General features: G+C 47.7%; 1 protein-coding gene across 5 annotated transcripts in view; it reads left to right on the top strand.

Moving 5' to 3' along the window:
- Positions 1-4,291: 4,291 nt before the first annotated feature.
- ACTN4 (actinin alpha 4) overlaps positions 4,292-14,003 on the top strand; it is a 69,948-nt gene continuing 60,236 nt past the window's right edge. For 2 of the 5 annotated variants that reach the window (XM_019666292.1, XM_019666290.1), the window contains exon 1: positions 4,292-4,551. In XM_019666292.1, coding sequence (XP_019521837.1) covers positions 4,390-4,551 — 162 coding nt within the window. In that variant the 5' untranslated portion in view covers positions 4,292-4,389. The remainder of the gene's footprint in view (positions 4,552-14,003) is intronic. The other 3 variants (XM_019666289.1, XM_019666288.1, XM_019666291.1) reach the window with 3 other exon arrangements.

Below are 14,003 nucleotides of genomic sequence, written 5' to 3'. Positions count from 1 at the left end.
AGCCCGTTTCACTTGATCCTTAGCTGGGTTGGTTATCTTCCCCATTTTACACATGAGGTATTTATTCCTGGCAGAACGACCTTGGACACGTGTCTTCCCCTCTATGCCTGTTATCTGCAGGAAGAGGGGGTGGGGACAGCAGTGACTGCCTTTGGGAGAAAATGGAGGAAATGAAATATCATGATAGATGCACAGCGCTTGGTGTGGACCTGCAGGACCCTGAGGGGGCTCTTCATTCTATGACAGTGGCTTTGCCTATGGAGAGGGCAATGGCAGTGCCCAAGCTGCCAGCCCTGCCAACATTCTCCGATTGGCCCACACTCACACCCACCTTCTGGGCACAGACTTGGGGAGCCAGGGCAGGGCCGGATACCCTTTGCCCTGGGTTCCAGACCTGAGCAGGAGCCAGGAAATAGGGTGTGTCCAAATCCTGGGGACAAAGTGTGCTTCTGCAGCTCAGGACTTAGGGAGCCAGCTCTAAAGGGGGAAGCAGGAGGGAAGACAGATGCCACTACCCACTGATGTGATTGTGTGATTAGTAAAAGGCACCTCCTCAGGGTGAGCACAACTGCCACTCACCCTCTTGGCAGGTGCCCTTCTGCAGGATTCAACCTGCACAACTGGCCATGGGCACTCTGCAGGGAAGAGGAAATGACCTGTATCTCCTTTGGAAGCCACGTCTTGTCATGCTCAGCTGACCTGCTTTTGCTTCAGGAGGATCATCATTTGAGCAGCTAAGAGGCCTGGCTCTGAAGAAAGAGTTCGCACCCCAGCCTAGTGGCCTTTGGGCTTGTTAACCCAGCCTTACAGCTGTGAGTGCCCACTTCAGTAGTTGCTGTGAGTTAATGCACATGAAGTCTTCAGAGCATTTTGGCGCGCTGTAAGAGATCATGAACTTGTCACCTGTCTTGTTCGCTCAGGCTCGGGGCTGCTGTTCCAGCTGCTTCCATAGTCATAGTCTAGATATCCCAGTATCTATTCACATTCCCAACCCTGGGAGGACACAGCCCTCTGTTTCGCCTAAGTAGCATTAATAATGGGACATAGCGCTTAATCAGTTCTGACTGAAGTCTTGAGAATTTTAAGGAGTGTGGAAATGGTGAACCTAAAGCCAGGGCCCACTGGCCGTACCCCTTCATTCAGAGCCCCTTCTGGTTTTTATCTGCCCCCGCTGAGCTCTTGTCCTGCTGTCCCTTGACGCTCAATAGACAGCAGCTTTTATTATGACACTGTAGATGACCACGAAGTGGCCTCAAAGCTGACTAAGGGAGTCTTTAATTTAAACCTCATTGCCTAGGACCATCCGCTTTGTTTCTGAGCCATAGGTTTGGGAGGTTTCTAAGTATCCACTGGGTTTCTCAGATGGCCCCTGGCCTGAGAGCCTTTTCCTGCTGACCAGGCCCAGCACAAGAGTCTTGGGTTTGTTCGCCAAGTCAGGCAGGAAGAGGCTGCCTGCTCCAGCCCAGCCCAGGCCAGCTTTGGAAACTGCCAACACTCCTGAGTCTTTGGCCAGGTCCTGACATCCCCTGGGAAAATGGGCTACTGCCCAGGCCTGTCCCCTTCCTTTGCTTGCCTTTGGATCCCTTCCAGTGCCTTTGAGAGAGGTGGGGTGAGATACTTGCCGCTCCCGTACCTGGAGGAACAATGTGTTCTACGCCATCCCCAGTAGTTGACGGACACAATCCCCTCCTTTTCATACTGTTGGCCAGTTCTTGCTCTGGTCTAACTTAAACCCTTAACTTCTTACCTTCCCTGACAACCATTCCCGTCAAGTCCTTCCCTGAATTCAATAAAGATTTTCACACTCCCCTGTTGCTCATATCCAAAATCTAGAAACTGTCTTGAGTCTTATCTCTTTCTCATTCTTGCCTTCACCCACCCCCAATCAAATTCATGACAGTCATGTCAGCTCCATTTCCCCAAATCCTCCCACTGCCCCTCCTCCACAGCTCCCTTCTCCTCCAAGACCGCAGTCCTGTCACCCTTGTTTGGATCATTGTAGCAGCCTCTTCAATGGTCTCCTTGTGCTCACTCTACCTTCTACAGTCTGTTCCCCACATGTGGACAGGGGGACCCCGTGAACAGCTGAATCAGGTCCCAGCCCTGCTTAAAATCCTCCCTTAACTTCCCATTGCATTGAGAATAAAATTCATCATATGTCAATCTTTTTTCAATAACAAATTCAAATTCTTCACTGTGGTTTTAAATACATTCATTCATTCACCTAGGGTTTCTTAAGCTTCTGTCTTGTGCCAGATGCTGCTCCAGAGACTAGGGATACAGCAATGGCCAAAACAAAGATCCCCACCCTCGTGGGTTGACATTCTTGGGAAGGAGACAGATAAATACAATAAATCCATCAATCACGTAATATAGTAAATGGTGATCAGTACTCTGGAAAAAATAAAGCAGGGAAGGTGTGGGATGCTATTGGGTTGTCAGAAAAGTCATGACGTATTTTGTCTATGTTTTTCGTTGCAAAAATGCATCATGACTTTTCTGACAACCCAATATTTTAAATAAGGTGGTCAGGGAAGATCTCACTGAGGAGGAGATGTTGCCACAGAGACCTACAGGAGAGGTGACTGTGAGCCCTGGGGATCCAGTATCTGAAGAAAGTGATGGAAGCAGTGGTAACAAGGTATCCCCAAGTACAAAGGCCCTGAAGCTGGAGCATGCCTGTTGTGTTCCAGAAACAGCAAGGAGGTCTTCAGAGTGGCAGGAGCTCAGAGAGCAAGGGGCAGAGTGGGAGGAGAGCTGGGAGAGGAAATGGGGACCAGGACGACCAGAATGTAGAAGACCTGTAGGTCTGGCTGATGCCGAAAGAGTCTCAGTTGTTTCAAAACCTGAGCTGGGCTGGGCTGGACTGGGCCAGGGCAGGGGAGACTCCTTCTGCAACCTTTCCTCCTTTTCTTGACTTTGACTTGTACTCTGAATGTGGTGCCACAGGAGGGCTCTGGACAGAGGAGGGAGGGACTTGATTTGACTTGGGTGTTCACAGGCTCCCTCTGGCTTCCTGTGGGAAAGAGGGATGGAGGGAGCAGGGGGCAGTGGTAAGGAGGCTAAGACAAGGTGTAGCATGGATGGGATCAGGGTGGGGCCATGGGGGCAGGGGAAAGTGGGTAGATTCTTTATATCCTTTGAAGATGGAACTGACAGAATTTCCTGAAGAATTGGATGTGGGGTGTGAAGACAAAGAGGAGTCAAGGATGACTGTAAGGTTTGTTGCCTGTGCAGCTGGAAGGATGGGGGCATCATTCACTGAGATAGGGGTTACCGTGGGGTGATCAGGAGTTCAGCCTTAGTATTTAAATTTGAGATACCTGTTAATGCGGCAATGTCATTAACCTGTATTTGTTTGCTTATGTATTGTTACCTCCCCCACCCCCATATTAACCACGTGAGAACTAGTCACACTTATCAAGCTCAGCACTATATCCTCTGTGCCCAACAACAGTTCCTGGTATACATTATGTGCTCAATGAATGTTTGTTGAATGAATGAAGATAGACATGTCCAAAAAATCCTCTATCTTCCCAGGCAGCAAATATCTATTCCAACTTACCTAACTTCCATATCCCTTACGTGAATCCTGCAGGTCTTTGTTCAAATGTTCTCAGCTCATGCTTGATTTTTCTCCATTTACCTCCAATGGTGTATACTATAGACATCTTTCTTTCTTTTCTTTTTTTTTTTTTTTTTAGCTGAACCATCCTGCCACCTGTTGGCAGCTGTTGGCAGCTCAGCTTGGCCGGGAATCCAACCGGCGATCCTGTTGCTCAGAGCTCACAATCTTGAGCCAGCTCTTAACCAACTGAGCCACTCGGCTGGCCCAATACATCTTAAAATACATCTTAAAATTTTGTTGTCTCCCTTCGCTGGAAAGTAGTTCCATGAAGGCAAGGATTTTTGTCTAGCTTGTTTAATGCCAATGCGTAAAACATGGCTTGGTACACAGCAGGCGTTTAATAAATATTTGTTGAATTTATGATACAGATTAGGGCTACATTCCACGTCTGAGCAGGTTAAGGCCTGATGGCGAGACCCGCCTTATGAATCATTCATTTCTGGCCCCGCCCACACGCAGAGGACACGCGCGCGCTCACGAACTGAACGAGCCGGGGGGGGGGGGGGGGGGGGCAGTAAACTCTGCGCAGGCGCCGAGCTTCCCGAGAGCAGGGTCTCAGTCGTTCTGGGTTGGAGGCGCGCGAACGAGGGAGGGCGGCGGCGGCGGCGCGGTGCGCAGGCGCGGCGAATAGTGCGCAGGCGCGGGCGGAGGGCGGGCTGAAGCAGCTGAAGCGGCGGCGGCGTCGGCGGCAGCAGCTCGGGCAGAGGGGCGGGAGTTGAGGCGGGAGCAGACGGGCTGGTGGGCGAGCGAGAGGCGGCGGAATGGTGGACTACCACGCGGCGAACCAGTCGTACCAGTACGGCCCCAGCAGCGGGGGTAATGGCGCCGGCGGCGGGGGTAGCATGGGCGACTACATGGCCCAGGAGGACGACTGGGACCGGGACCTGCTGCTGGACCCGGCCTGGGAGAAGCAGCAGCGCAAGGTGCGCGGCCCGCGGGCCGGACGGGCTGGAGGGGGGCTTCCCAAGGTGGCTGGGGGCCGGGAAGGGGGTTGGAAGCTCTGAAAAGGAATTGGAAGGTCTTTGATGGGTGGGGGTCCTGAGAAGGAATTGGCGGGTCTGGGAAAGGGTTTGGAGTCCTGAAAAGGAATTGCAGAACTTGAACAAGGAATTGGGAGTCTGAAAAAATAATTGGCGGCTGAGTAGGGAATATGGAAGTCTAAATAAAGGATTCAGGAATCCCGATGAAGGAATTGGAGGGTCTGGGCGGGGAATTGGGGGAACTGAGGAGATGATTGGAGAATCTAAAATGGAACTGGGGTCTGAGGAAGGAGTGAGGGTCAGAGGATGCATTGGTGTGCTGAGAGACATGGGGGAGTCTGGAATTTGTGGGTCAGGACAGAATTAGGGTTCGGGGAAGTCTGAAGAGGAGCTGGAGGATGGAGGAGGTTATTTGGAGTACAGAAAGATCTGAAGAGGATTGGAATTGTGGGAGCCTCAGGGTGGGGGAGTTGTAAAGGACATGAAGATTCTGGAAGTCTGAAACGAAGTAGGGGTAGTACGGAAGGGATTGTGGAGTCTGAAGGGTAGTGGGAGGGAGGACCTAGGAGACTGGGAAGACGAAAGGAGGCGAGGGGCTAAGGAAAGAAGTGGGTGTGAAAAGACAGGGGGCTTGGGGTGTGAGGATGGGTAGGGGTGCGAAGGAGGCCTGGGAGTAGGGGTCTTAAGGGAGAAGTCAGGGGCCTGTAAATAAGTTTTTGAAGGGGATGAGACTTATTTGGGGTGCCCCATTCAAAAGGGAAGCGGGGAAGGTTGGGAGATAGGAGGAATAAGAGGAATGGATGAGGGATGGAGAGGCTGAAGGGGGATACAGAGAGAATTTGGAGTGTTTCGAGGAGGGGTTTCTGAAGAACTCATGGAAGGTTGAAAAGCGCAGCAAAGACTCGGAGGACCTGGAGTGAAAAGTCTGGAAAAGGTGAAACTCGGTGGGAGGGAATGTGAGCCTGAAGGGCAGATAATGGGAGGGAGGTTTAATTTAGGAAAATGAAAGTCTCATTAGGAAGGGAGTGTGTGATGGATAGACTGAGAAAGGAGTTTGTTTGTTTGTTTTGCTGGGGGTACTGCTTCTGGAGATGCAGTCCCGGACTGGAAGTGGGTCTGTGTTGTGAAGGGAGAAAAAGTTGTTTTGGGAGGAAGAAGTGAGAGTGTCCAGGAAGGATTGTGTCTTGGGAGTTGGGAGGTGAAGAGCTCCTAATAGCAGGATCTGTTTTCAGGTGGCATTGTGGGATGTGGAAACAATTTAGGGGAGACCCACAGTAGTGAAAGGGAGATCAAAAGGAGAGGGAGGCCCAGAGAAGGTGTCATGTGTGTTGGGGAGGGGGAAGCTCTAAGCTGATGTAAGAGAGGGTTTGAATGTGTACAGGAAGAGCTGAAGGAGTGTGTTGAGTGGGTACGGTGTGGGAAATGGTCATTTAAAGGTGTTGTGTGCGAACAGAGTGGGAAGTCCTTGAAGTCAGAGGCATTTAATGTGTTCTGGAGATCTGCATTTTCTTCCCAGATTTGTTACTAATCAGCTTTGTGATCTTGGGCAAGACCCCTGAGCTCTCAGTGCCATTCTGTCATCTGTGATGCTACAAAAGTGGACGTGTATGGTGTTGGGACTTCGGGACCGTGGGTTTGGTGGAGCTTTTGCAGGAACATGGGGGCAGACTCAAGGGATTGGAGCTGAGGAAAGAGAGTGGAGAGACTGACTGGAAGCCTCTGGAAGGTGTGAGCTGGTGCTGTGGGGCTCAGTGCAGGCAGGCCAGTGTGGAGGGAAAAGGGTGAAAGGAGCAGCCGATCCAAGCAGTCCCTGGGGTGGGGCTTGGCATAACCTTGGGTAAATTACCAACCTCTGCTTGAATTTCCTCATCAGTGGTGGGAGTGGAGGATTGGTGGTGGCAGCGTCCTTATCCGTTGCCCCACCTACCTCAGGGTGAGCAGGTTGAGATAATCTGACATAAAAATGCTTTTTGTGGGGACAGGGAGATGTAGTCTGTAGCCTGAACAATAATTTATTACCTGAGGCAGTACTGGGTTGGAAAAGGTTAAGAGTTGCCAAGCAAGCTGAAAGTTGGGAGGGGAACAGGGGGCCTTGGAGTTGTTTTGGAGAATGTCTGGGATCTGTCTTCTTCAGCTCCAGGCGCTTGAGCCCCTGACCCCTTTTCCTCAGGTGGTAGGAGTGGGGGACCTCCCTTCTCCTCCCTTCCTGTCTTCTGCCACTCCCCAAGTGACTCCTTTTGCTAGCTCATTTCCACTCCCTTCTGGGAGTTAGGGTGTGTGCTCCTTTGTGGTTAGTTTTCCTTGCACACAGGGTGAGGCTGTGGCACCATCCAGGCCCTGGGTGGCAACCAGGACTCACCGGAACCCCAAGGCCTTGTTGCTATGTTTCATTCTTTCTCCTTTCCTCAAGGACCAGGCAAGGTTGAGGGAGAGCGTAGCTCACAGCATGCTCTAATACCAATGCTTTAGGGCCAGATTCCAGTATGTCCTGCTTTATACCTACTGGAGCAAATATTTACACTTAAATGTTCTTTGGGGGAAAATATTGCTTTACTGCTGTGCACTTTCCTATTATGGGGTAGGTATCACTTATATAATGGGGAAAGAGTAATGGAAAGAAATATATACACAAGTTTGTCCTGTTCTCGCCCTTCTAAGAGGAACCCCCACCCCCAAACAGGCTGGCTGGACTTTTCTACATTGCAGTGTTGCTTTAGTAAATGACAGATTGCTCTTCTTGCCCTCTTCAAGGCTGAGCCACTGGGCATGGGAGCATGACAATCCTGTGAGTTTCCTGTGCATCCTCACTCTAAAAATCTGCATCCAGGACAGCTATAGGCTCTGATAGCATGTGGAATTAAATTGTTCTAGGAATTAAGGATGGGCTGGCCCAAGTGAGGGGGCGTGTGGCTCCTAGTGGTTCTTACTTTTACCTGAAGCCTTTGCCTTTCCTCTAACTTCTAGGGACCTCTGTAACCAAGGTGTTCCCTGATAAGTAGGTTATGCAACAGCTTTGACATGGGAAGACCCTAAGTGTTTTCCTGGGGGGTAGGGGAAGGACAGGTCTGGTTTTTGAGCAAGTTCTCAAGCAATTGTAGTTCTGGGCCACAGTTCCCTCTCCCCAATGTCTGAAAAGGGCTTGGGTAGCCTCACCACCCCCTGCTCTCCTGGACAGCTGCTCTAGAACTTCTCATCACAGAAAGAGAAAATGCCTCCTTTGCTAAACTTGCCTGTTCATTGAAACATCACTGCTTGCCAGGGCCTCAGTGTTTCGACTCTGACCTTTGGCTCTGGTACTTTAGGTGTGAGTTAATTATTTGAAAGTTCTGATGGTTTGTGTGTGTGTGTGTGTGTGTGTGTGTTTTTCCTGCAAGTAGAAGTTTTGTTGTTGTTGTTTTAACGCTGATGATGGAGGCCCCAAAGTAGCCATCTGTTATTTTGTTCCATTACTCTAATTGCTTGCTTCTTAGGATCTGGTTAAGACTAACAGGTCCTTAGCAGTTTTCCAAATTGAATAACGTACTTACAAAAACCAAAACACAACAACAACTACCACCAAAGTCAATTGTCATCTAGAAATAAGACTGTAAATATGTAAATATGTGAGGGAGGCAGGTATACTCTGCCCTCTTGGGAGAGGGGTATGGGGAGCTACTCAGCCACCAGGACTATTTCCCTTCACCCCACTGTGCTTTAGAAAGAACATGGCTTTTCTGATGACTGCAGAAGAGGTGAGGTGTGGAAGGATGGCCTGGGAGTACTGCTCCCCTCGTATCCACTCATACTCATTCAGTTGAGAGCTGAAATCCGATTGGTGCCATGGAGTGGTGCCTGCTGCTTCATCTAATCCTAGGCGGTCCAGGGTGTGGCCCCAGGATCGCCCTCTGCCTTTTGAAATACGCTCCCTGGTTGCAGCGACACCAACAAGGAGGCTACTTTGGCAACAGGGAGCTGACTCACTTTCCTATTGGAACTGGTGCTAAATGGTTTCATTTAATAGCAGCTGATTGCCTGGCCCACGATTGGGCGAGTGGGGGAGTGGGCTGCTATGTGGGGAAAGTTTGGTGAAAGTGTTGGAGGAAAACAACCCAGGAAGTGAGGGTGGTGTTTTAAAATCCAGGTGCTGCTTGGTGCTATTAAACTCCTGAGATGTAGTCAGGGAGGTTTGCAGTCTCAAAATGTCCTCTTAATCAGATGTCAGGGCAGCAGGGACAAGTCTGGATTCCAATCTTAAGCCTCTGGGGTGGGGAGTTCTGCCATTTAAACATATACTCCAGTCACGGCAGACTTTAGCCAGACAGCACCCATTTTCAGAGTTAACTGAATGAGTGGTACAAGTTATCTGGCAGTGCTATTTAGCAGATGACTGCAGAGAGAATGGAGCCAAAAAAAGAATTGATTTGTGAAGGTTCAAGGAATTTCTAAGCCTGTTGAGATGCACACTTTAGGCTTTTGCTATATTGATTTATAGTGTGCTGGGACTTGTACAAGCCTTTGACCAGATCTAAGGGTTGTTCTTTGAAAAAAAAAAACGATTCCCTTGATGCTTTTATTTTTGGAGGGGGGGCAGGGGGGGGAGAGTGGTGTGGAGAGGGGAAGGGCAAAACTAATTAGCAAATGGCTGTCCTCAAGTTTTCTGAATAGCTAAACTGGCAACGTGTTTATCTCTTCCCTGACATTTAGTGTAGTCTAGATCACTGTTTTCCCCAGCTTTATCCCTATTCCCTTCACTTAATGATGTCCATGTTCTCATCAGTCACATTCAGTTCTCTTTCCTCAGTTTCCTTCCGCTGCCTTTATTTATGTATTTATTTTACAGAACAACAAAAGCACTCCTGTTACCTTCAGTCCTCCTTCCCCCCTTTTCTTTTTTCATGGAAATAGGAGGCAAGTGATAGCAAGTTGGTAATTCAATGGCAGTGGTAACTGAAACACTGACCTACTAAAAGGTAGGCGGAAGTTTCTATGTGGGCAGATCCAGATCCTGTCATCCATGGAGGTTGGAAAGAAGTCTTTATCATGGGTAGTTTGAGTCTCCTTTAGGATGAGTTTAAACTTAAACATCAAAGGGCAGTTAGAAGGAAACTTAGTTGTACAGTGTTGGCAGTCTAGGACCAGAATTTGTTATAAAGTGTCTGAAAGTGGCACAAGTTACACTTGCTTTTCTTTAAGGTTTATGAGTAACATTTTAGTTACTATCCCAGGTATCAAGGAGCTGAAGGTTCCTAAGGTTCCCAGAGTCAAGAGAAACAGAATCATTTAAAATTCCAGTCTCTGTTCAAAGGTGGGGGGCGGGGGGGAAGAAGAGGAAGAAATTAACCAACTGGCTGGGAGGAGAGGAATCCCGCCTCCTCTAGAAAGTGAAATCTTTGCATACATTTAACAGGCAAGAGCCTCCTGACCTCAGTGCTTGGGAAGTTCTGTCCAAGTAGTGGTCTCCCTGGGGTTACAAAAATCCCTGAGACATTGGCCTTGGTGGTGTGCCTTTTTTGGTTGTGTTGTTCTTTCAAGTCCTCCCCCATCCCCTTTCCCTCATAAACAACAGATGCCTTAACTTGGAATGTCTGTGGAATGTCTTTAAAAGCTGAATGGTGTAACTTGGTTGCCTTCTCTTTAGTCTGAGCAGCCGCTACTCCGGAAGAGGCCAGTGGTCTTTTTCTTAGATGTAATTTATTGAAGTGTTATCTAAAAGTGAGTGGATTGAGCTTACTTGAGATTTGCTGTTTGCCACCTGTTTTTGTGCTGGCTCCTGCCTTCCTGGGATGAGCCTCATTCCCGTCCTGTCTCCCCGCCCCCAAGAGTGGGAGACCATCCTGTGTTTCCAGAAGGGACAGTGGTTCCTTAGCCAGAGCAGTCCCTCTGCCCTTGTCTCTTTTTAAACTTCAGTCATTTGTGGTTTTCCATACCTACTTTTGTATATACTTAATAACTTTTTAACAAAGTCAATTTGTGTTTTTTACGGTAAGTTTTAAAAGGAAAAGTTATATGAATATGATAAATGGAAAACCCAGCTTCTCTGGCCATAAATAGAAGGAAACGGGGAAAATAAACAGGCTGAAAAACAATAATGTTGCTCAATTCTAGCTAGATGCTATTCCTGCTGAAGGCTCCAGGCCTGAGGCTTGCTCCCTTTGTTAGAAAGGAGATTGGCAGGTGCTGGTGAGGTGCTAAAGACCCACAGTACCAAGCAGAGACTTCCTCTTTGAAGTAATCAGAAGTTTTACTAGAGACTCAAAGGCAATAACCTTCTCCCTCTGATTCAAGGTTTAATGTAGGATGTGGATAAGCTTAAACTCTCCCATGTGTGCATGCCACACTTGGAAAAAACTATCTCGTTTGACCAGGGAAACAATCCAAGTATGGCAGGGCAGAGTGATGTACTTGGGAACCCCACCTTGCTTACCCAGTGTCCCACCATACTAGATGAACATGTCGCTCATGATTGGCTGACACTGGATTTATCTTCGCTTCCAAACGTTAGGATTTTTTTATTTTTGTTTCTTAGGAAACTAGGGCCACATGGTAAATATAAGAATTGTGGGGTTCATCACTTGCACCTCACACAGCTTTTCTTTTTTAAGACTCCAGCATTCTTACACATATATACTTAAAGTTTGGCTGCTCCCATGAATAAACTACACTGCTTACCCCATCTGGGTATTTGAATCCTAAATTCTGGAAGGAAAGCAGTGCCCTCCTGCGGAGTTAAGAAAGACTTATTTAAATGTTTTTCTTCCAAATATCAGAGCAGAACAGAGTCTTTGTCTTCCAGTGGAACTATCAACAGGGGCAGAAATAGTTGGAAGTGGCAGTTTCTACTCTGCAGAACGCAATGAAGTCATCTTGGGAAATATTGTTGACGGTGTTGAAATGATTGAATGGGATGCTAGAACACCAGCAATACAATAGCATTTGTGTCTTCAGCTTTGGGTAGGAATAAAGAAGACATTGTGGTTTGTTTTATGCTTTTTAAAGTTTCCCCCCCCAAAGGTGTGGGGCTGAGTGATGTCTGTCACTGGCTTTCTAGTGGGTTTTTCTTTTCATCTTCCCCCCTTCCCTGACAGCTGTTGAGAGTGGGTAGAAGCCACAGTCTAGGTAGATGGGAGGCATTGCGGAAGGAAGGAAGGCGGTACACCTTACTCCTTGTTCTCCACATGTAAAGGGAACACATTTGGTTTTTTTAATCTTCAAAAAGCTCAAGGTAAAGAGTTTCCATATCTCACCTCCTGAGCAGTAATGACTCTGATTCCAGCTCTAAGAATGTCTTAATTTGCAGGCATCTAGGGTAGGAGCACTGCAGGAAGTAATGTAGATGCACTTCTTTTTTCTTTTCCCCAATACATGCTTCGTTTGGATGGTTGAGAAGGCCAATTTGAGGTTAGGAGAAACATCACAGGGGGAGACTAAAAGTGATTCAACAACTAGCCACGCTGTGGAGGCTGCTTGAAGGGAGTGTCACGCAGGGAGTGTTTGTGGGTCTTAAGCTTGTGTTACTGAAATGACAGGTGTTCCTTTACCAAGTGCTAAAGGCAGTGCTGGAAGTCATGGGCCTCAGTATGCCAGTGTGTTAACCATCAACACATTAGTGCCCTACTATCATTCTAAATCTGGGGATGAGTAAAAGGTATTTAGTTGATATTACCATGGAAACTGAGTTGCTTACTTGCTGTTTTGGGGAGTGCCTCTGAGAACAAGAGGCAGTACTAATGGTGGAATGTTGGGCTATTGGGCAGAAATACAATGCTGCCAACTGGTCTCAACAGGAAAATATTCTTATGCTTGGTGGCCATGCTGGGTAGGGGACCAGGGGCCTCTCTTCCCTGCTGCAGGAATCGGCCAGTCCATTTTATCGATGAGGGCTGTGTATTTGCACATGAGAGAGGGAGAAGAAAAAGAGTACACCGTGAAAGCCTCTGTTGGCTTTGCGGCTGGGACGTGCGCTTTTTCTCTAGGCATTTAGAGTTGGAATCTCAGCTATGTGACTTCTTAATAGCAGGGCAAAATGTGCCTGCATCTTTTGCCTGCTTTCACAAACACTGATCAAAAGAACTCAAATTTCCAGCAAATCCCAAGCGCATTTCATTCCATGATAACATTTTTTTAAAAATCCACATCCTTCCTACCCAACTTGGACAGTAAATAAACCTTTTCCCCATCACTTCCCCCTTCTTTAAGGAAATTAGTCTTTTTACATTAGACTCAGTGATAAAAATATTAAGTGCTTTTACAAAGTCTTTGGCTGTTGCTGGCATGGCTTGTGTTTGGAAGAGTCAAACTTTTTTTTTTTTTTTTAAATTTTGTTAGGCTTGTATGATCTTCCAGTTCTGGCCTGTGAAATACACTCAGTTTCAGAATTCAAAATGTCTGGAAGCAGCCAACTTGCCAGGCTGGTTCAAGGGCAGCCTGATGAATCAACCCTTCTTAGCAGGCTGTCTGCTAACCAGCCCTGGAAGGTATCCAGATGGTAAACATCACCAGGATTGTGAGGCTGTTATTTTTTTATTTTATTTATTTATTTATTTTGGGTCATTTGAGCTGTGCTGCCAAGTCTGGTAGGCTCTGACTTTCTGTAAAACAGAAAGGTCTGTATTAAGGTGCCTTTTTCAGAGATGTCAGGCTTGTAGTCACCCAGCACTGTGTCTACTGGTGGGATGAGAGAGAACACCTAGACCAGTTGGGGGCGGGGTGCTTCATGACCATTTTGAGAAACTAACTTTCCCTTTCCTTTTGTAATTTTCATTAACTCACAAACTCAGGGACAACCCACAGAAGAGAAGTCGATTCACTAATGGCTTTGAACCGTTTTAGGGATGATTGGTTAATGGATCATGGCCCAAAGCTGCAGAAGGTCAGAGAGTGGTACTCAGCTCCTACCTGCTGCACAGAAACATCCCAGAGATTCAAAGGGAGCAAGCTTTGTCCATAAAAATAGACGAGTCTCAACACATGGAGTTCTCTTAGCAGCTACCTTAGACTTGAGAAAGCTTTGGGCCTCTTTAATAAACAACCACAAAGCAGTGCTTGCCAAATACGGCCTGCTCCAGGGCCATAGGGTTAGCTTAGGAGACAACTTTCTTGCCTAAAAATAAATGCATGTTCCTATTGAACATTCCAAGCATAGTTTAAACATGAGACTTCTGAGTAGCTCAGGCTCTGTGGGTTCAATTCTGTCAGAGTGTGGGCAGTTGAGGGGCTTAGGGGAGCTTGCTCCCTGCTTTGGGATTGGCCACTGGCCACCCAGGAAATCGGATGACTAAATGCAGACCATCTTCCATCTAATTTCTGTGTGTCCCTGATCTGCTCACAGGCTGATGGGGGAGACAGAGAGCAAGCATGTAAATAAAACAGTATTTCCAGGTAGGATTATGTACTGTGAATTAAATAATAGCAGCAGC

The sequence above is a fragment of the Hipposideros armiger genome, unplaced genomic scaffold (assembly GCF_001890085.2).
Source record: "Hipposideros armiger isolate ML-2016 unplaced genomic scaffold, ASM189008v1 scaffold_466, whole genome shotgun sequence".
NCBI lineage: Eukaryota > Metazoa > Chordata > Mammalia > Chiroptera > Hipposideridae > Hipposideros > Hipposideros armiger.
Note: the sequence above shows the minus strand (reverse complement) of the source record. Positions and strands in the feature narration are given on the sequence as shown.